Below are 16,674 nucleotides of genomic sequence, written 5' to 3'. Positions count from 1 at the left end.
CCTTTGATTAATAACAACTGGAACATTGATCAATATGCTTGATGCTTTTGCTTGATTATTTTGTAAAAGCGATGCTTATTGCTCGTTTCATAATTGGTTCCAGTATGATGCTTTTATGGTGTAAAAGCTGCCGTGTTGCTATAATGTGCTATACAAATAAATCTGATATTACGATGGCAATAAATCCAATTATAATGTGGCAAGACTTGAAGCTTTGGTTCAACATCAAATCAAAAGTGGTGCAGATCTGCACACTGAACAAGATTCGCAGCTGGAACTGCAGCAGAAGGTGGATGGACAAAGTTCTAAAGACGGAGGTTCTAAGCTAAAACGAGACTGGAACGTCAGTACGCTTTTAATTTAAAACCTAAGAGTCTGTTTCTGTGGCTCTTACACCGAGCCATGATGATTACGTTTGAGCTGAGGTGTCGACATGCTGCTCTGTGGTTAACCGCAGGCTTGGCCTGGAGAACGGCGATCGCCCCGTCGCCCTTCGGACAAGGTGCAAATTAGTCTGTCAAGTTCTGCGGCGTGGATGAAAGCTACAGCTGGTCAATACTGCGGTTTGGCTAAATAAAAATAACAGTGCTCGCCACGGAGGTACAGAAACCCTGTCAACTAACAGCGGAAAGACAAAAAAAAAAAAAAAAAAGACAATAATCATCTTGGTCTTTGGAAAGACAGGTTGGCTAATCTGAACATCAGCAGCGTTCCTGTTAACTCGGTGAAACGCAACAGAGACCAAACAGCAGCGAACTCCCAAACAAATCTCCAGTTCATGTGGAATGTTTGAAGTATGCTCTGATTGCAGACTTACTTTATGCTGATGGCGTACTCTGTGAACTCTTTGCTGCGATGGCGGACCAGATAGGTGCTGTTGACCCTGTTGATGAGTTCTGCTTCTGCCTGAAATCTCTCTATTGGACCTGCAAACCTACAGCAGTAAAACAGAAAAAAAAAAAAGACTTTAGCTCAATGGAGCTTTTGGCTGTCAGTATCTAACATTCAATGCCTTGTAAAAGGTATTCCTATTGTTTTTACTTTTTTAGATTTTGTCATGTTGCGACGACAAGCTAGTGTTGGTCATTCAGGATTTAAGTACCGGCTTTGCACATTATATGTTTGGCAAAATAGCTCAAGCTTAGTCAGACTGAAAGTCTGGAGAAAAGTCCAACTAGAAGTTGTAATAGTGTTTTGAAGTCATAATTACAAGAACAAGAGTCATAATTTCATATTTTTAAGTCATCGCTATGAGTTTTCAAGTCATAATTAGCAGAATAAACGTCATACTTATGAGATTTAAAGTTATAAATACAAGAAGAAAAGTTGTAGTTATCAGTCGAAGTCCATTGCAAGGCTTAAAGTCATAAATAAGTAAAAGCATCCTCTACTTCATTACTACACGTAATGTAAAACCTTTCTAAAATGCGCTGAAGTTTTGTTTATGGAACATGACCGAATGTGAAAAAGTTCAACAGTTTTGAACCACATATCCTGGCTGGCAAATTCGCAAAAGTCAAAGGAATCCCCTGTACATCTGCATGATGGAACAATTTTGTGCTCAGTCGCATGATGTAGGAATAAAGGCTTTTACATCTGAGCCTTCTAACAAACCCAAAGGACGGCAGCTGTTTGCCAACTCACCACGGCTGTGAGGAGTAATCGACAGGCTTCGGTACCTGCAGCAAGAGGGGAAACAGCAGAGACGTGAGTCTGTGGCAGGTCCACACACACACACACACCCTTTACTCCCATAAAACGACATAACTTCACGTCAGTTATGTTTCCCAAGTCGACATGGCGCTGTTCCACAAGTAAAACTGCTCAATGCTCTCCTTATCTTTACGGCACCGAGATACGGCGATACGACTGTTATCTGCAGCGGACCTCATGTTTCTGATGCAGCCTGAACTTCAGCAAATGGAAAGTAACAGTCCGTCTGCGGCACACGCAAAGCAAGCAACTGCAGAGAAAGATATGAGTCCGAGATAAGTCAATTTTACATTCACCAAATCGGCGTCTGTAAAAACATTGGTTTTTACAGCAACGTGAAAAAATTAAGAAACTTCTCATACATTTGTTTGTGTATTAAGAAATATTCACAATTTGATGTCTACTCTTGTGTTTTTTCTCTTCTGGAAAGAAAGTGATTTATTTAATTAACCTTGTTTTACTCATTAAAGTTTGCCCTCCCAAAAGGCCAATAAGCTTAAAATGTGTGCCAAACACTCCACACTGGAACTAGAAGACATTTTAAATATCCAAAATAAAACAATAAACAAAAACAAAACGGATTATGCTGTCTCTCTAAACAAAGTCTCCCTTCAAAGAAATGGAGCGCCGCAATGGAAACTATCGTTTTCATTTATCATTAGATTAATTACTTATCGTGACAGGACTAGTCGACACTTGAAGGGTTTCCCAGTTGCTTCGCGTGACTGTATTTCATCACATACACGTAAAACATGCCAATCGTCCTTGAAACGGCAAAACCCAACGGCCAGCCCTCCCAGCGACCCCTCGCATCTCCGGATTGCGGCCCGTTGCGTGAATCGCTGCTGGTAGGACTGGAAGATAAAAGCTTGCTTACACACGGACACGGCCGCACGGCGTCGCTTGGAAAGAAGCCAGCCTCTTTCGTCGACAGGATCCTGCCCTGAAAGCACGCAGAGATAATTGTGTTACATACATCTGGCTGGATTGTGTCTCCATAAGTCAAGGACAATTAGGCGGCAGCGCAAATGTACAGCAGCGGTTGGATGTTGCTGAAATAACTCCTGACAAGAAAAGAGAAAGAGGATGAGTTTTTTGGGGTTTTTTTATTCTTATTTTTAATTCCTCCCTTGGTGATAAAACTGAAAGTTCATGGCCATGACGTGCGCACAATGTAGAGACTTGTCTGTTGTAGCAGCTACATGCAGGTTTCTGCTCCCTCTGACAGACATGGACACTGTGAGTTGATTCGATTTGACTTTGATTAACTGATAAGTATTGATAGATAATGGAAATTACAGTCACTGAAATTACATTCCGTGTCTGAACTTTACATGCAGTCAAAATGGCATTTTTCCAACCAACTACTTCAGCATTCTCTCTATTAGTTGGATAAATCCCAATTGGATTTTTGTCGTATGGGTCTCGATTTCCAAACCGTTCCAGCAGGGGACTTTCTGTTTCACTGGATCACTGAAACTGCAACCCAAGCGGGACCGCCGGACCTGTGGCCTCAAACTATTCATGCACACTACTGAATAAAACCTACACATATACTCTAGAGGCATTCCTTAAAGAGTTCAGGAACGAGATTTTTCCTTTTCCTTTTAGAGACACACAAGCATGTGATCTTTGTCCTTTGCATATATTTTCCACACATCAGGTTTCTTTGAGTGTAAAAAGAGCCTTAGTGTGCTTTTCTGTAAAAGCTGCAAAGCAATAAGGAGGTTGGCAGCTGGAGCAGCAGCACATTCGAGACCTCTTTTACCAACTACATTTAGACGTTTGAGGGATTTCTAGGTTTAGATAAGAAGCCCGAGGCAGCTTATATATGGCACTCCAGGAGCAAGTGGAGGTTTTTTTTTGTTTTGTTTTGTTTTTTTAAAGGACATTCCAGAAACATGCATGCTAAGCCCATTTGGTTGCCCTCCTTTTCCTATCTGTGCAACCTCAGGACATCTTATCAGCACAGCGGGAAACGCCGCCGTCTTCTGCGTGCTCGCTCTGATAATGATTTCAGTCACAAGGACTGTCAAAACAAACTCATAATTGCTGCCGAATAAAATCTAATTACACGAACCCTGGAAACAAAAACAGGCAACGTTTCTCTACATAATTAACTGATTTTTATTCTATTTTATTTTATTTTTTGCAAAATGTAGTGAGATCTGCCAAGATATCATAATGTGATGCAATCCCAACCCATGCCTAAAAAGCTACATTTTCAGCCATCATCATGTAGTAGTTATGATTCTGCCAGACTTCCACGTGCACGCGGGTCAGCGACTGCTGCGCCAGAAAATTCCCAGGAAGGAGCTCATCTTGCCAGTTCTAGAAAAGTTCAAACCTGATTCGCCTCCGCCTAACAGTAAGCGTGTGCAATAAACAAACATATCCAGCGTCTGGGAATCCGACTTCCTGCTGAGAAGTGTAGTGCATTGCTTTTAATTGTCTGCTGGGGCAACAACTGTGCCTTGGAATTTCATTTGTATTTGCTGCTTGTTAGCTGAAAGTGTCAAAAATGCTAGCGAGTCTCGTCAGGGAGAAGAAGCGGAGCGATTCGCTTGGAGATGACGTCACTTTTATGAAAGGCTGAATTTATTTCAGCCCAAGAGAACATCTCTTTAACAGACTATATATGTCAGGCAGGTTTCACCAACTCAAATTTAAGACTTTTTAAGATCTTTTTTAATACCACTATCAATGGAGTTTAAGACCTGTAACATGACAGAAATCCACACACACACACAAAAACATTGCCAATAAATAAATTGTATGGGTTGGCAACAAAAGTGATCCAATGACAAAGACGAATGTCGTCCATCCAACTGTCGATAAATTTGCATGTAAAAAAGCTAGCCAGCAAGAATATGCTAGCAGCTAGTTTAAGCTATGTAGTCTGTAAATGAATCAGAACATTTTCTTTTCTACACTTGAACAGTATTTCCTTTGTACTCATTATTATACCCTTGGTAGACAAATGCTATGTTTGTAAAGCTGATGAAAACAAAATAAAAAATTCTTTAAAAACAGAAAATTAGCAGCTAGCTATAGCCGCAACCACCGTATATCACAGAATGCAGTAAAGATGGCAGGATTCAAACCTTCGCGTACCAGTAAAGTCCAGCGAGTGAAAAAAAAGTAAACTACATAGAATATGTGAAATTAAATACTCCTGTCATAGCACAATTTGTAAGGCTTTCAATTTTAAATAGATGAGTTTAAGACTTTTTAAAGATGTTCGGACACCCTGGAAGTAAAACGCTGACAATTAAACTCAAACTTTACAGAATAGTAAAACACTATGCATTTTCAAATGAATTAGTATCTGGGGATGGCTCTGACAGTGGATAAAATGAGCAATCAGGACATGAGAAAGATATCTGACCTGCCACCATGGGCTGTGCAGGTCGGCGCATATTAACTCGATGATGTCTCCGGTCTGGATGGTGAGTGCCGGACCAGAGGCAGGACTCGGCACGCCAAAGTAGTTCCTGATGACCAGCATCTTGGGCAGACCTGCAAGATGCAGACGATTAGCCGCTGTGTGGGATCAGCAAATAGAAAGAGAAACACGAAGCCTTTCTTAAGTTTGACGCATGTAGATGGAAGAAACGTCCCTCGTTGGCTAATATGGCTTGAATAATACATATAAAAACACTTTTGCTAATTTTTCCTTTTTTTAACAGAAAATTGTTGGTGCCTGACAGTTTAGTGGTCTACAAAAAGTTTATAGGTGAGCCCAAGCAGTCAATTAATTATAAGCTAAGGTATTCATAAATCTCCTAGGTTGGAGGAGCCATTTCAAGCATCCGGCATGCTGAGGTGAGTAAAGATTTATCGATGCAAAGCATGAGATTAAGAAATGCAATTGCGCTATTTTCACGTTAAGACAAGTGACCAAAACAAGTTAATTAATTGAACTGAAATGTTGGTAACTTAATATTTAGGGTATGGCCAGTGTCTCCCAGGACCAGCATGATTGGCCAAATTAGTGACTCCACCAGTGAGACTGTTCTGAGTACAACTTATTAAGCCTGATGCTTCCGATCCAATGTTTTGCTTTTTGGAAAAGCAAAACACCTGTAAAAAAAAAAAAAAAACAAGAAGTCCAGTCGCCTTCTGTGTAAGCACTAAATAACCATGCAATTTTTCAATATGTTTTAATATTGTGTGGCAAAAAGGAGATTTTGAAACGTAACACCGCATATGTACCCCATCAAAACTGCGAGACGAACTACTTATTTATTTTTATTGTTTGACAATTTCCTCAGATTTACTTTGCATACACCTGACATATTTGCATACATATTATCTCCAGATCATTTTATTTGGGTTACATAAGCTCTTTAAGCTTTCTGTGCTGCTTATTGCTTATTCTCTTTTATCCCCATTTCATTATGCCAACTAAAATAAGCTAATCTAAGGTGGTGTGGCGGCGATATCGGGGCATGTTTGCTTTGTTGAAATCTTCATTGTTTTCGAGGTGGATGTAAACCACGGAAAGAAAGAGCGAGTGCACCTGAGCACACACACGCGGTAACGCTCTTGCTCTCCAGTCTGCTGGTGTTACAAGTCAGGTGGACCTATGATTCATTTGAATATTAAAGATAAGAAACAGTGCACCGTGGTGCATGACTGGCTGTTCTGCTTTCAGACAAAAAGATAAGTGGGAGTGAGCTTTGCTTTCTCGCTAACAACATGTTCTTGACTCCTTGCTGTACTGTCTGAAAGAAAGTCCAATAAAAGTAATGAGAATACAGTTTGTTCCATTTGCAATAGTGATTTTTGTACAATTGCAGAGTATTAGTGCTGCGTACATTGAGTTGAAAGATTTGAAATATTTAAAAAAAGCTTTATTAAAATAGTTTTTCTTCACTTCGAATTATATCAGTTGAAACGTTTAACCAAAAGGATAAAAATTTGCCATTGTGAAACATCCACTCATGCCAGCCTCACGTCTTATATGCACAATGGAAAGACTTCTACATGTCTTAATTTGGCATTCTGGAAAAAATTGAGTTTGGCAAAAAGAAATGAGAATAAAACAAGTGCTGGCATGATGGAAGCCAAATAAACGAGAAGTCAGCATGGTTGCACTGTGAGCTAGCACAGCTATATCTGGTGAGCTTTTCTTTCAGCATCTGCTCTGTGGCTGGCAGCCTGACATGTGCCATCCTGCCTGAATGGGACTTTTGAAGACACGGGGGCCATGGAGAATCGAGACTCGGGGCCACGGATTCCATTCCCGTCCACAGAAAGACGAGCCACATGTTAGCGCAACCGTTTGAAAATAGACAAAGAAGAGAGGCGGCAAAGTATCATAAAACGTCGAGGTGTCGGGGCAATCTAATGCCTATTGATTTTAATGCATCTTCAGCCAGAAATCATTTTCTGCAGCATAATGGATGGAGGGGTGGAAAAAATGCGTGCCGAGAGCCTGGTTTAGAAGCGATTAAAGGAACTGAGAGAAATGCAGGCACGCACACAAACACTGTGCTCACACCGGTGCTTTGTGTTAGTCATGACCTTTTGCAGAAAGACACAAAGTGGGAACCAGATTTTAAAAAAACAGTTAAACTACATAATTTAGATAAGCTGACAAAAGATTTACAGGTTTGGTTTCTACTAAAAACTGGTTGATCTCTAGCAGCAGAGGTGGACGGGGGTTTTTACCACAAGAAAATCTGGTGACTGGTACATCCTTGCTACATTAGGATTTCTAAATCAGGGTTTGTGCAGGTTTCACAAGCTCAGATTTATGATTTTTTAGACCTTTTTAAGACTATTATGAATTAAATTTAAGACCTGTCCCCTGACAGACATTTACAGCCTTTTAACCCTCATTGTGCCGATTATTGTTGCATCTAGTTTTGGCATCCAACTGGAGATGCCAAGACTCCAGCATGGGTAGCTAGAATTATTATTTTTTTGCCTATGCTAACTAGGTAGCATGGGCAAAAAAAAAAACAAAAAAAACACCATGCTACCTAGCTAGCAAGAATATATTAACAACTAGTTAGTCACCCTAAAGTAGTAGCCTTAGCGAGTCACAGAACGCAAAGAAGAAGTGCATCAATTTCTCTGTGCATGTATAATTTAATAACTAAATATTTTTATTTAATGGATCATAGCTATATTAGACAACACAGGGGTTGAATCGGAGGCACAACTACTGACGGTATGCTTCGAAAGCAACGGATTTGAATCCCTTTTTGTTGCGTGCTAACAAGCTCTTGTACAGTGCAACGTTGCATGCTGACGTCTGATCATTTGTCTTATAGGGAACAGTCTGTGCTTATAAACATTCCCTCGTAAGGGAGGGAGCGTGCTAGAATGATGTGTGCAGATTGGGAGGGTACCTCGCTTTAATTCGCTTACCTGGATCTCGATGTTTGCTCTGCGAAAACACAAGAACACAAACACAACTCAGAACAAAGCAGCCCCGCATGTTGATTCTCATCGCAAGCACACAGCATAAAACACGACATCCGATCAATTTTTCATTCGCCCTAAAAACCGGGATCAAAATCTTTAGCTGGGGTGTACAAGTCGAACACAAGTTATTAATATTTAAAAAGCTGGCCTGCTCTTACCCACAGGCCAATGTAGAAATTCTGCAACATGAACTGCTGCAGAAAGAGTCGCAGAGAGCAAAGGATTTTTATTCATCCAGTAAAGCTCACACTTTTGCATACTTCTCGTGTGCACAGGTTTTTGTTTTTTTTATTTCCCTTTCCAGTTGCACAGCAGTTTAAAGTGAGAATCAAACACTTCTCATTAGCGCAGCAGCTGACAGCAGGAAAGCCGAGTCTGATTTGCAGCACGAAGCAAGTTGAAAACGTTGTAAAGGCAAAAACATACAACAATTTTCACAAGCAGGGACTCGGGTTAAAGCTACAGAAAACACTCAATTTCCTGGCGTCGGGTATTGCTGCAGTAACTGAAGTCAATTGGAGTCTCCTTGGCAAATAGCTGCAGAGGAGAGCAGCCTTCAAAGCTGTGCAGACACACACACACAAAAGCGCACGCCCGCAGATCGGCCACGGACACACATACACACACACATACACAAAGCTCACCTGAGTTCTGACGGAGCCGGAATCTGAAAGAAGTTGGAGAACAGGCATAGTGAATGACGGGTTAGTGGGTGCACGCAAACACTTGCACACACTCATCGGTACAAGGCAACACTCCCTCATTAGTGGAAAAGGCGGACGCCTGCGTCTGACCGCGCTTCGCTTTGTTTTGTTGCGCTGCCGCTACCTGACAGCCGGGATAGAGGAGGTAACGAGGCAGAGGGAGGAGGGAGGGGAGGGCAGACCTGTGGTTTTTGCTCCACCGCTTTCTTTCATTGGCTCCCTTAGGGACGGATTACCAACCTTCCTCCCCCACACACACGCAACCGCGTTCGGCACACGCACACGCGCACCTGAGCGTGCGTGTGTGTGCGTGTGCATACCTGCGCAGGAGACACACCACAGCTGGCGGAGCACCACCAATCTGAGTGCTACTTTAGCGCCAGCCTCCCTCGGCAGGCCTGCTGTTCCCTAAGCTTGACCTTTGACCTGCTGTGCAGACAAGCAGCACCGGCGCTAATAAGGGAGACAAACGCAGGCAAACAAACCTTATCGCTCGGTGACACAAACAAGCCAATGTAGGCTTTTAATGCCATATTGTTGGGCTCTGCGTGACGCAACGCCCCGCTGTCCAATCTGTGCTACGCAGTAAAATAATCCCGAGGCCAACAAGCACAGAGGCAACCAATCAAATCAAATTCTGGGGAAATTTGCAGCTACGGGGAAGAGTGCTGCAAATGCAATCATGCTTCTTGGACTTTTCTTTTTGTTGGGTTTTTATGTGATCAAGAACCTCTGTGAAAATCAAAAAAAGTATATATATATATATATATATATATATATATATATATATATATATATATATATATATATATATATATATATACAGCTGCCTAAGATTCTGGACTAGATTTAGGTGTTTCTTTGACTGGACCATTTCAACAAATGAACATTATTTGATCCAAGCCCTTCCTCTGGCTGAATGCTTTTGAAAATCAAAAATCAGTGTTGGTATCGGTATCGCTATTGGATCAATACCAATACATGCATTATTGCACGCCTCCAAACAAATAATGCTCTGTAAGATGCTCAACGTTTGAAATATTAACAAACCAAGGACTTCACAGAAGAACTGGATTTATACTTTAATCACTAATCAGATAACTTGGGGAAATTCAGAAACTGAGGGAAAAATGAACACTGCCGTTTTTATTTATGAAAATGTATAAAACACAAACATGGATGAGTTTTCCTTCCAGTCGTTGACTGCTTTGTGTTGACCCATCACATAAAATCCCAGAAAAATCTACTGAAATTTGTGGCTGTAACGGAACAAAAATGTTAAAAAGTTCAAAGGCTACGCATACTTTTGCACGGAAACGTTTCCGAAATAGTGAAAAATGCTTGGATGGGATCAGGTTCCCCGTCTGAGCAACTCAAAGTAACGAGAGGCCAAATTCAAACAAGCGTCTCGGCGCCTTCTGACCGACGGCGTTGCCCCAATCTCCTCCGGCAAACCACGGTACCCAGGTGGGCCTGGCAGCGCCGTTATTGCCTCTACATCCCTGATGAGGCCGTAACGGATGTCAGATCCAACAGGAGGTGGTGGCTTTCCACAAGGAGTCCAAACGCGCGGCAGTAAGAGTGCGACTAGCTGCATCACCGTCGCACCGTAAGGGTTCAGCCTGAATCTCAAAAACACAACTGGATAAAAATAAATAAGTAAATAAATAATTAGTTTCAGTTTTCATCTCTTCCTGTCACAGACACGCCGCCTCACGTAAAAACTCGCTCGGCGGACATGCTAAGCTGGTTACTGAAGGTCTGTTTTTCTTTTTGGATTTTGTCAGAAGTGTTCCCTCCACCTCGCTCAAAGCTGTCATTGTTCCTGCGCAGGGAGCTGAGTGACAGACACGCAAGGACGTCATGAAAAGTTTGAGAGAACTCCTCTGTAAAAGCATCGTTAAGCATCGGGAGCTATATGCAGCGACAGAGAGTGACGTTCCCTTTAAAAAGCACACACACACAAACACACAAAAACACAAAAATAACACCAAGGGAAGCAGAGAAGCTGCAGAATAAATATCTATGCTACACGCCAAAAAAAAACAAAAAAACGATAAAATATTTGGACCTTGGTTTAGAAAAAAAAAAGAGGCAGGTATAAAGTGCTTATCTTTTTTTTTTTTTATCTTCACACTACAGTTTTACGTGGAATGTGTTACTGCGCTCATGTCCTGCAATAAAACTGCACTTCAGGTTATAAAATTCAGTTTAAGGGGCTCCCCAGAAAGTAAGCAGGGTTGTGAGAGGACGACTTACCTGTTTTTCCGCAGCAGCCAAAGCGTCCCAGGCATTCTTTATGGGCACCTAAGCCACACTTGGAGCACAGGTAGCCCTGGTAAAAGACCCCCCTGCAGAGACAGGAGAACAGCAGCAGATGATCATGCAGAAAGAGTAAACACCTTTCAGCACACTAAGGAGGATAAGGCAGAGGAGGGTGAATGTAAGATTTAGCACCGTGCCGCACTCTCTGTCAGGTTTAAGGAGACGGGCTGTGAAACAGCCTGGAAAGTTAATTCCTCTTGTTTAGAGGTGCAGCACTGCGCTCGGTTAGCTCACCGCGCCGCGCCGCTCTGTCTGGTGCCATTTTCGAGCTGCGATTGAGCCGTCAGGCAGATTTCCTTGGGATAAAGCTCAAATTCTCACTTCTTTGTTTTTTTGTTTGTTTGTTGTTTTTTTTTGACAAAATATGAATCTTGAAAGTGTGCGAATTCAGTTTATAAAACAGGCATTTAGCCGGAGCTTTAGCGTCATCCATCCCTCCCCCAAAAAAAGAACTATTGCAAGCTTGGAAAACCACACAGCAAAAACACACAATCTCACCAAATTTACAAGTAACCTTTTCGCAAGATATGAATAATTCCTTAATACTGATAAAAAAAAGTAATAGTTGTTATAAACCTGACATTTTTCCTATGCTATAATTTAAAAAATGTCCGAGTGGAACAAATATTTTCTCAATAATAAGGAATTATTGACTTTAAATAAGCTCCTTTTGCTCAAAAGTTGCTTGTAATTTACTTTTGTTTTATTCCAAGTAGAATAAAATATTTATACTAGAAATAAGACCAAAAAAAAAGATCTTGTTTTTGCTGTGCAAACTCTGCGTTAAGGGTTTTTGTTTGTTCACTAATGTTCCCCAACAAACCTCTGAAGTGTTCACGCATCAGTTAGCACTGTTAAACCGTCAGCGTAAAAACAGTGCAGTGAACCCTTTTTGTTTTGCATAACAACTCCAGAAGCCCACTAATAAATGACAAAAAGTAAGTCCTATGCTCTGGCTAATTATCTATCTAATCTCTCTAAAAGAAAAGTTTAAATCGTTGTCTTTGAGCTGCTGCTTTGGAACAAAAAAAGAACACGGCTTGTGTGTTAAATTACAATGTTTTGCTCCATCCGACCTTAATTAATCACCGTTTCTGGCCCCCGGCGATCCTTGGAAATTTTTGTTGGTTTTGTTTCCTGTAGAAAGTATTAATGGCTCGATGGTTTTGTGAAATTGCTCCTGATATTGTGTGTAAGTCCAGTTTGTTTGTATAGCACATTTCAACAACAAGGTAGTTCAAAATGCTTTACATCATATAAACTCAATTGTGAAACAAGTAAACATTACAATTTGTCAAATGCCCATTGTCAAGATCAATAACACACATTCCCTTATTTCAATCATAGAAATCTGCAGTAGGTTCTCGAGTGTCAAATTGAGCCTCCGTTCTGGATGGAGTTGTTAACTAGTTTTGCTGACAACTTCCTCCAGAGATACTTCCCCTATAAGAAGTACAAATTCTTCTCCTTCTGTATTTAGCTCAGTGTCTTTTCTGGAAGAAGTCATTTACGGAACTGCTACTGCCAAAAAAAAAAAAAAAAAAAGACTACTTTCTACATCGATTTATTTTTCATAAAAGAAACTTTGTGATGCTTTATTCGAAGGGGTGTGCATGAGACTGACATGACGCTGTCAAACATGACATAACACCTGTTGTGAACATGAAGGAGTCTTCATGAATGTTGTCATGAAGTGTCATTCGGGAAACAATGGCACTTTCAATGCAAAAGTGTTCTAACAGTTGCATTAAAGGTCCATTAAAAGTGTCAGCTTTGCATTATTTGGTAAATAATTGCACTGTTAATGCAAAGTTGACGCTTTTAATGGACTTTTAATGCCAGGTTTCAACGAAAATTTGCATTGCAAGTGTCATAATTCACCGAACAGTCATAAACATTCATGAAGACTCCTTCATGTTCATAAGAGGTGCTATGTCTGGTTTATGACAGTGTCATGTCAGTCTTATGCACTTTTGTCCAGATCAAAATATGAGTCACATTTAAAATCAGCCTTTAACAAGTCATAATCCAAATCTGGCTTGGAACTCACAAACACAGCCTAACATTTCCCTCAGATTATTAATTCAAGTCAGGTGGTGAAACCAGAGCTCTTTGGAATATACTGCGTAATATGTCAATAAATATATTCAAGGTTTTTGCACCCTATTTTTTTGAGCCACAACACAAATTCTATTAGGGAATAATCTTTCCACTGCCTAACTTCCTACCCAAAACAAATAAGAGCAAAAGTGTGACTGGATCCTGTCCTAAGAGTCTCTAAAACAGATTTAAGAGAGGCTCCGTCTGAAGAGGCGAGTGAATATTAAATCAGCTGTCGCAACAATAACTCTAAATTTTGTGATGTGGGTGGGGGAATTCAGATGGACGCAGAAATAAAACACCAGAGGGACGACTACTAAAGCATGGTGCGTTGCAAAAGAGCTCATGAGCCTCGATCTTTTTCACATTTTGTCACACTGCAGCCTCATTCAGACCAACATATATTTGTGCGTTATTGGTAAGTGAAAGGAAACTGGAATTAATTCAATAAATTCATTTTGTTCAATATTATACACACATAAAATTAAAAAAGAATTTAAAAAAAACAAACATGAAAATGTAAAGTTGGGACCACTCTGCATGCATCGGATAACTTGTAGGACTTGAAATGTTTTTACTGCCAGGAGCGAGACGGCGATCGGAGATTTATCATAAATATGCTTAGATCTAGACCATTCAGCTGCAGCTCTACCTTCTAGAACTGCTCTGTATTTAACCTCATCCATCTCCGGTCATCAATAGACAGTTTCCATCCCCCCACTGACAAGTCCCCTCAGCAAAATGCTGCTACCGCCATATTTCAATTTATGAGCAATGTGTTGATGTGCAATGTTGGTAGTCTGCCACACAGCGTTTTGAATAAAGGTTAATAAGCTCAACTTTATATCGCCATCTTCCTAAAACAATGGCCAAAGTTAGAAGTTGTCAGAAAGGATTTTAGCAAAAAAAAAAAAGAAAAGAAAAAAAATAAATCACCACCTACTTCTTGCTAGTAGTTGATTTCAGAAAAAAAAAACCCAAAAAAAACACTTTTGGCAAGAAATAACTTGGGCCATTATTGATTTTGTATGGAACGTTCCATGTTGATATGTAATCTAAATATATCCAATCCAATTAAATGAGAAGTGAGAAGATAAATCTCTTCAAACTTATCCAAGCAGCTTTTCCAGATTTTTTTAAACTTTTTTTAACCAGCTAGTATGAAAAAGGTAGTGGCTAAGAAAAGCTACAAGTACGCCGCATATAGAGAGGAAAACAGCCTCCCTCTGTCGCCTCCCTCACTGATACAGAGCAATAATCTCGTCCCCATTCTCCATCCGTCGCCTTGAAGAAGTGCCGGAGTGTGACAGACATTTTTTTCCTCGCTGCCTGTCTTCTGTAGGTGAAACCGCTCAGTCGTCCCTGCTGAGGGGGGGAGACGGCCAGGCGCAGTCCTCTGGGTGGCCGATAGCATTCAGCGAACTCAAAAGGAGTTCTGTATAGGCGAAGCCGAGGGGGAGAGGGAGAAAAAGGCGAAGCGGCGAATGGATTGTTGGGGTACACTGGAGAGGAACGGGGGAAGAGTCGAGGCCTTTTTTTCAAGCTCTTGTGTGACAGCAGTTTTTAAAGCGCCTTTGTGCCTGACGATGTTTTGTGCCGCCCGGGCTTCGTCTTTCTTGGTGTGCATGCGCGTGAAGGATGGCGAGCCTCTTACCTCAGCAGCATGTGACAAGAGTTGCAGGAGGTGATTCTCTCAAAGGTGTGCATCCGGAACTCGTGAAAATTGTTGGTCGCGTTCTCAGGACGGAGGTTTGATCTAAAGAAAAAAAGGAGCAAAGGCATAAACGTTAAGCCTCTCATAAAACTAGTCCGCTTTAGGAAGGCTCAAATTTATACATTTATATATACAATTAACTGAACGAACAAAAATAGCTTTGTGCTTGTTTAGTCGGTTTGTTTCAGTGCTGCAAACTGTCAAGGCTGCTGGATGAAGATGTCAAATTTGAAAGCAGAGAGCAACACTTTGCTTCTTTTTTTGTTGTTGTTTTTTTTTTCCTTTTACTTCTAATTGCGGCAGACAAACCCTTCCGCAGCTGCGGCAGCATTTCAACCGATACGCTTCTTTGAAGTGGGAAGGGGAGGATTGTGAGTAGACAGGCGAGGTCTGCTCCCAAAATGAACACAAGAGGCTTCCTCCGCCCCTGGGGACAAGGAAGCAAGTGTGTCTGTGCAGTGTGCAGAAAGGATAAAGACAAACAAAGGCAGAAAGATAGAAAGAGAGAGAGAAAGAAAGAATGAGAGTGAGGGAGAAGGAGAGAATAGAAGAGTTTTTTGCAGTTCCGGTATTCAGGCATGATCTGACCGTCTTATATACGTGCAGCTGCTTTCCTGGATGCTGGAATAATTAGTCAAACTGACCTTTTCTGTGGAAAATAGGACGAACGCGGCCATGATGGAAAATGCTTTTAATCCACATAGTGGGCATTTTTATGACCAAGTTCTTTCAGCCTTCCTTTTTCTGTCAACCTGGCTTATATTGCTCTGTGTAATGACACAGGTGCAACTAAACTTCAAAAACCAGCTGCCCCTTAAAAATGACCAACTACCTTAAGACTTTATGAAAAGGCAAGATATATTATGTGAAGTGCTATCCAGCTGTCGGCTGTGATAACCGCATATTATTGCATTCAGAAGATGTATAGTCAGAAAGACAACACAGACGACACGCAGATTTTAATAAATCTCTTGAGATAGAAAATTACTATTAAATTTACAACTGAAAACATTTTAGCAGTGATGTCAGCAAATTAAAAGCTCAAATTAAGTTATTTTTGAAACATACAGACTTAATATGAGTTGAATTTAATACAAAGATGAATTATTAAGCTGCATATGTTGGTTTTTTTCTGTTTCTCCTGCCCACAATCCAGTTTAATAGGTGGTGGCAATGCACCACCACAGATGGGCTGCCAGCCACCATAAAGCAAAAGAAGAAGAAACACAACATAACGCTTCCTGAAGCCAGGATTTCAACTGAATACTGGCAAGTAGCTCTGTGTTTAGTATTCAACGTGGCTTCTAATGCTAGTAAAAGTGACTGTTGTCATTCATAAGTCAGCATTTTTGATGGTTTGCATCTTATTCAATTATGTGCTGAAAAATGTCTACATGTGGACATGAGTTTGAACACGCAGGAGAGAGAGAAACATTGCTAGCTTGTGATGCTAATTGTGGTTAGTACTGACTTGGAGCTAGAAGATGCTCAACACAGGTGTTCGATTCCCGTTTCTGAGCTCAAGCTAACTAATAAGGATTATTTCTCAACAACGTTCAGTTATAAACGGATTTACAATATGGAGAGTACAAAGTTATTGTCGACAACATGAGACAAACGTTACTGGCTAACTACTAATGACAGTAAAGTTGGGTAATGGCTTAGAGCTTCTTATTAGCG

General features: G+C 40.9%; 1 protein-coding gene across 2 annotated transcripts in view; it reads right to left on the bottom strand.

Annotated features, from left to right (window-relative positions):
- The window catches only part of LOC122823935 (guanine nucleotide exchange factor VAV3), a 93,556-nt gene that overhangs the window by 13,182 nt on the left and 63,700 nt on the right, over positions 1 to 16,674 (bottom strand). For both annotated transcript variants that reach the window (XM_044103990.1, XM_044103991.1), the window contains exons 16-23: positions 14,935 to 15,036; positions 11,115 to 11,206; positions 8,796 to 8,818; positions 8,095 to 8,113; positions 5,102 to 5,232; positions 2,591 to 2,656; positions 1,645 to 1,679; positions 818 to 934 (exon numbers count right to left, since the gene is read on the bottom strand). In XM_044103990.1, the coding sequence (XP_043959925.1) occupies positions 818 to 934; positions 1,645 to 1,679; positions 2,591 to 2,656; positions 5,102 to 5,232; positions 8,095 to 8,113; positions 8,796 to 8,818; positions 11,115 to 11,206; positions 14,935 to 15,036 (585 nt within the window). The remainder of the gene's footprint in view (positions 1 to 817; positions 935 to 1,644; positions 1,680 to 2,590; positions 2,657 to 5,101; positions 5,233 to 8,094; positions 8,114 to 8,795; positions 8,819 to 11,114; positions 11,207 to 14,934; positions 15,037 to 16,674) is intronic.

This window comes from Gambusia affinis, linkage group LG21 (genome assembly GCF_019740435.1).
Source record: "Gambusia affinis linkage group LG21, SWU_Gaff_1.0, whole genome shotgun sequence".
NCBI classification, from domain to species: Eukaryota; Metazoa; Chordata; class Actinopteri; order Cyprinodontiformes; family Poeciliidae; genus Gambusia; species Gambusia affinis.
The sequence above is the reverse complement of the archived record's forward strand: the minus strand, read 5'-3'. Positions and strand labels throughout refer to the sequence as shown.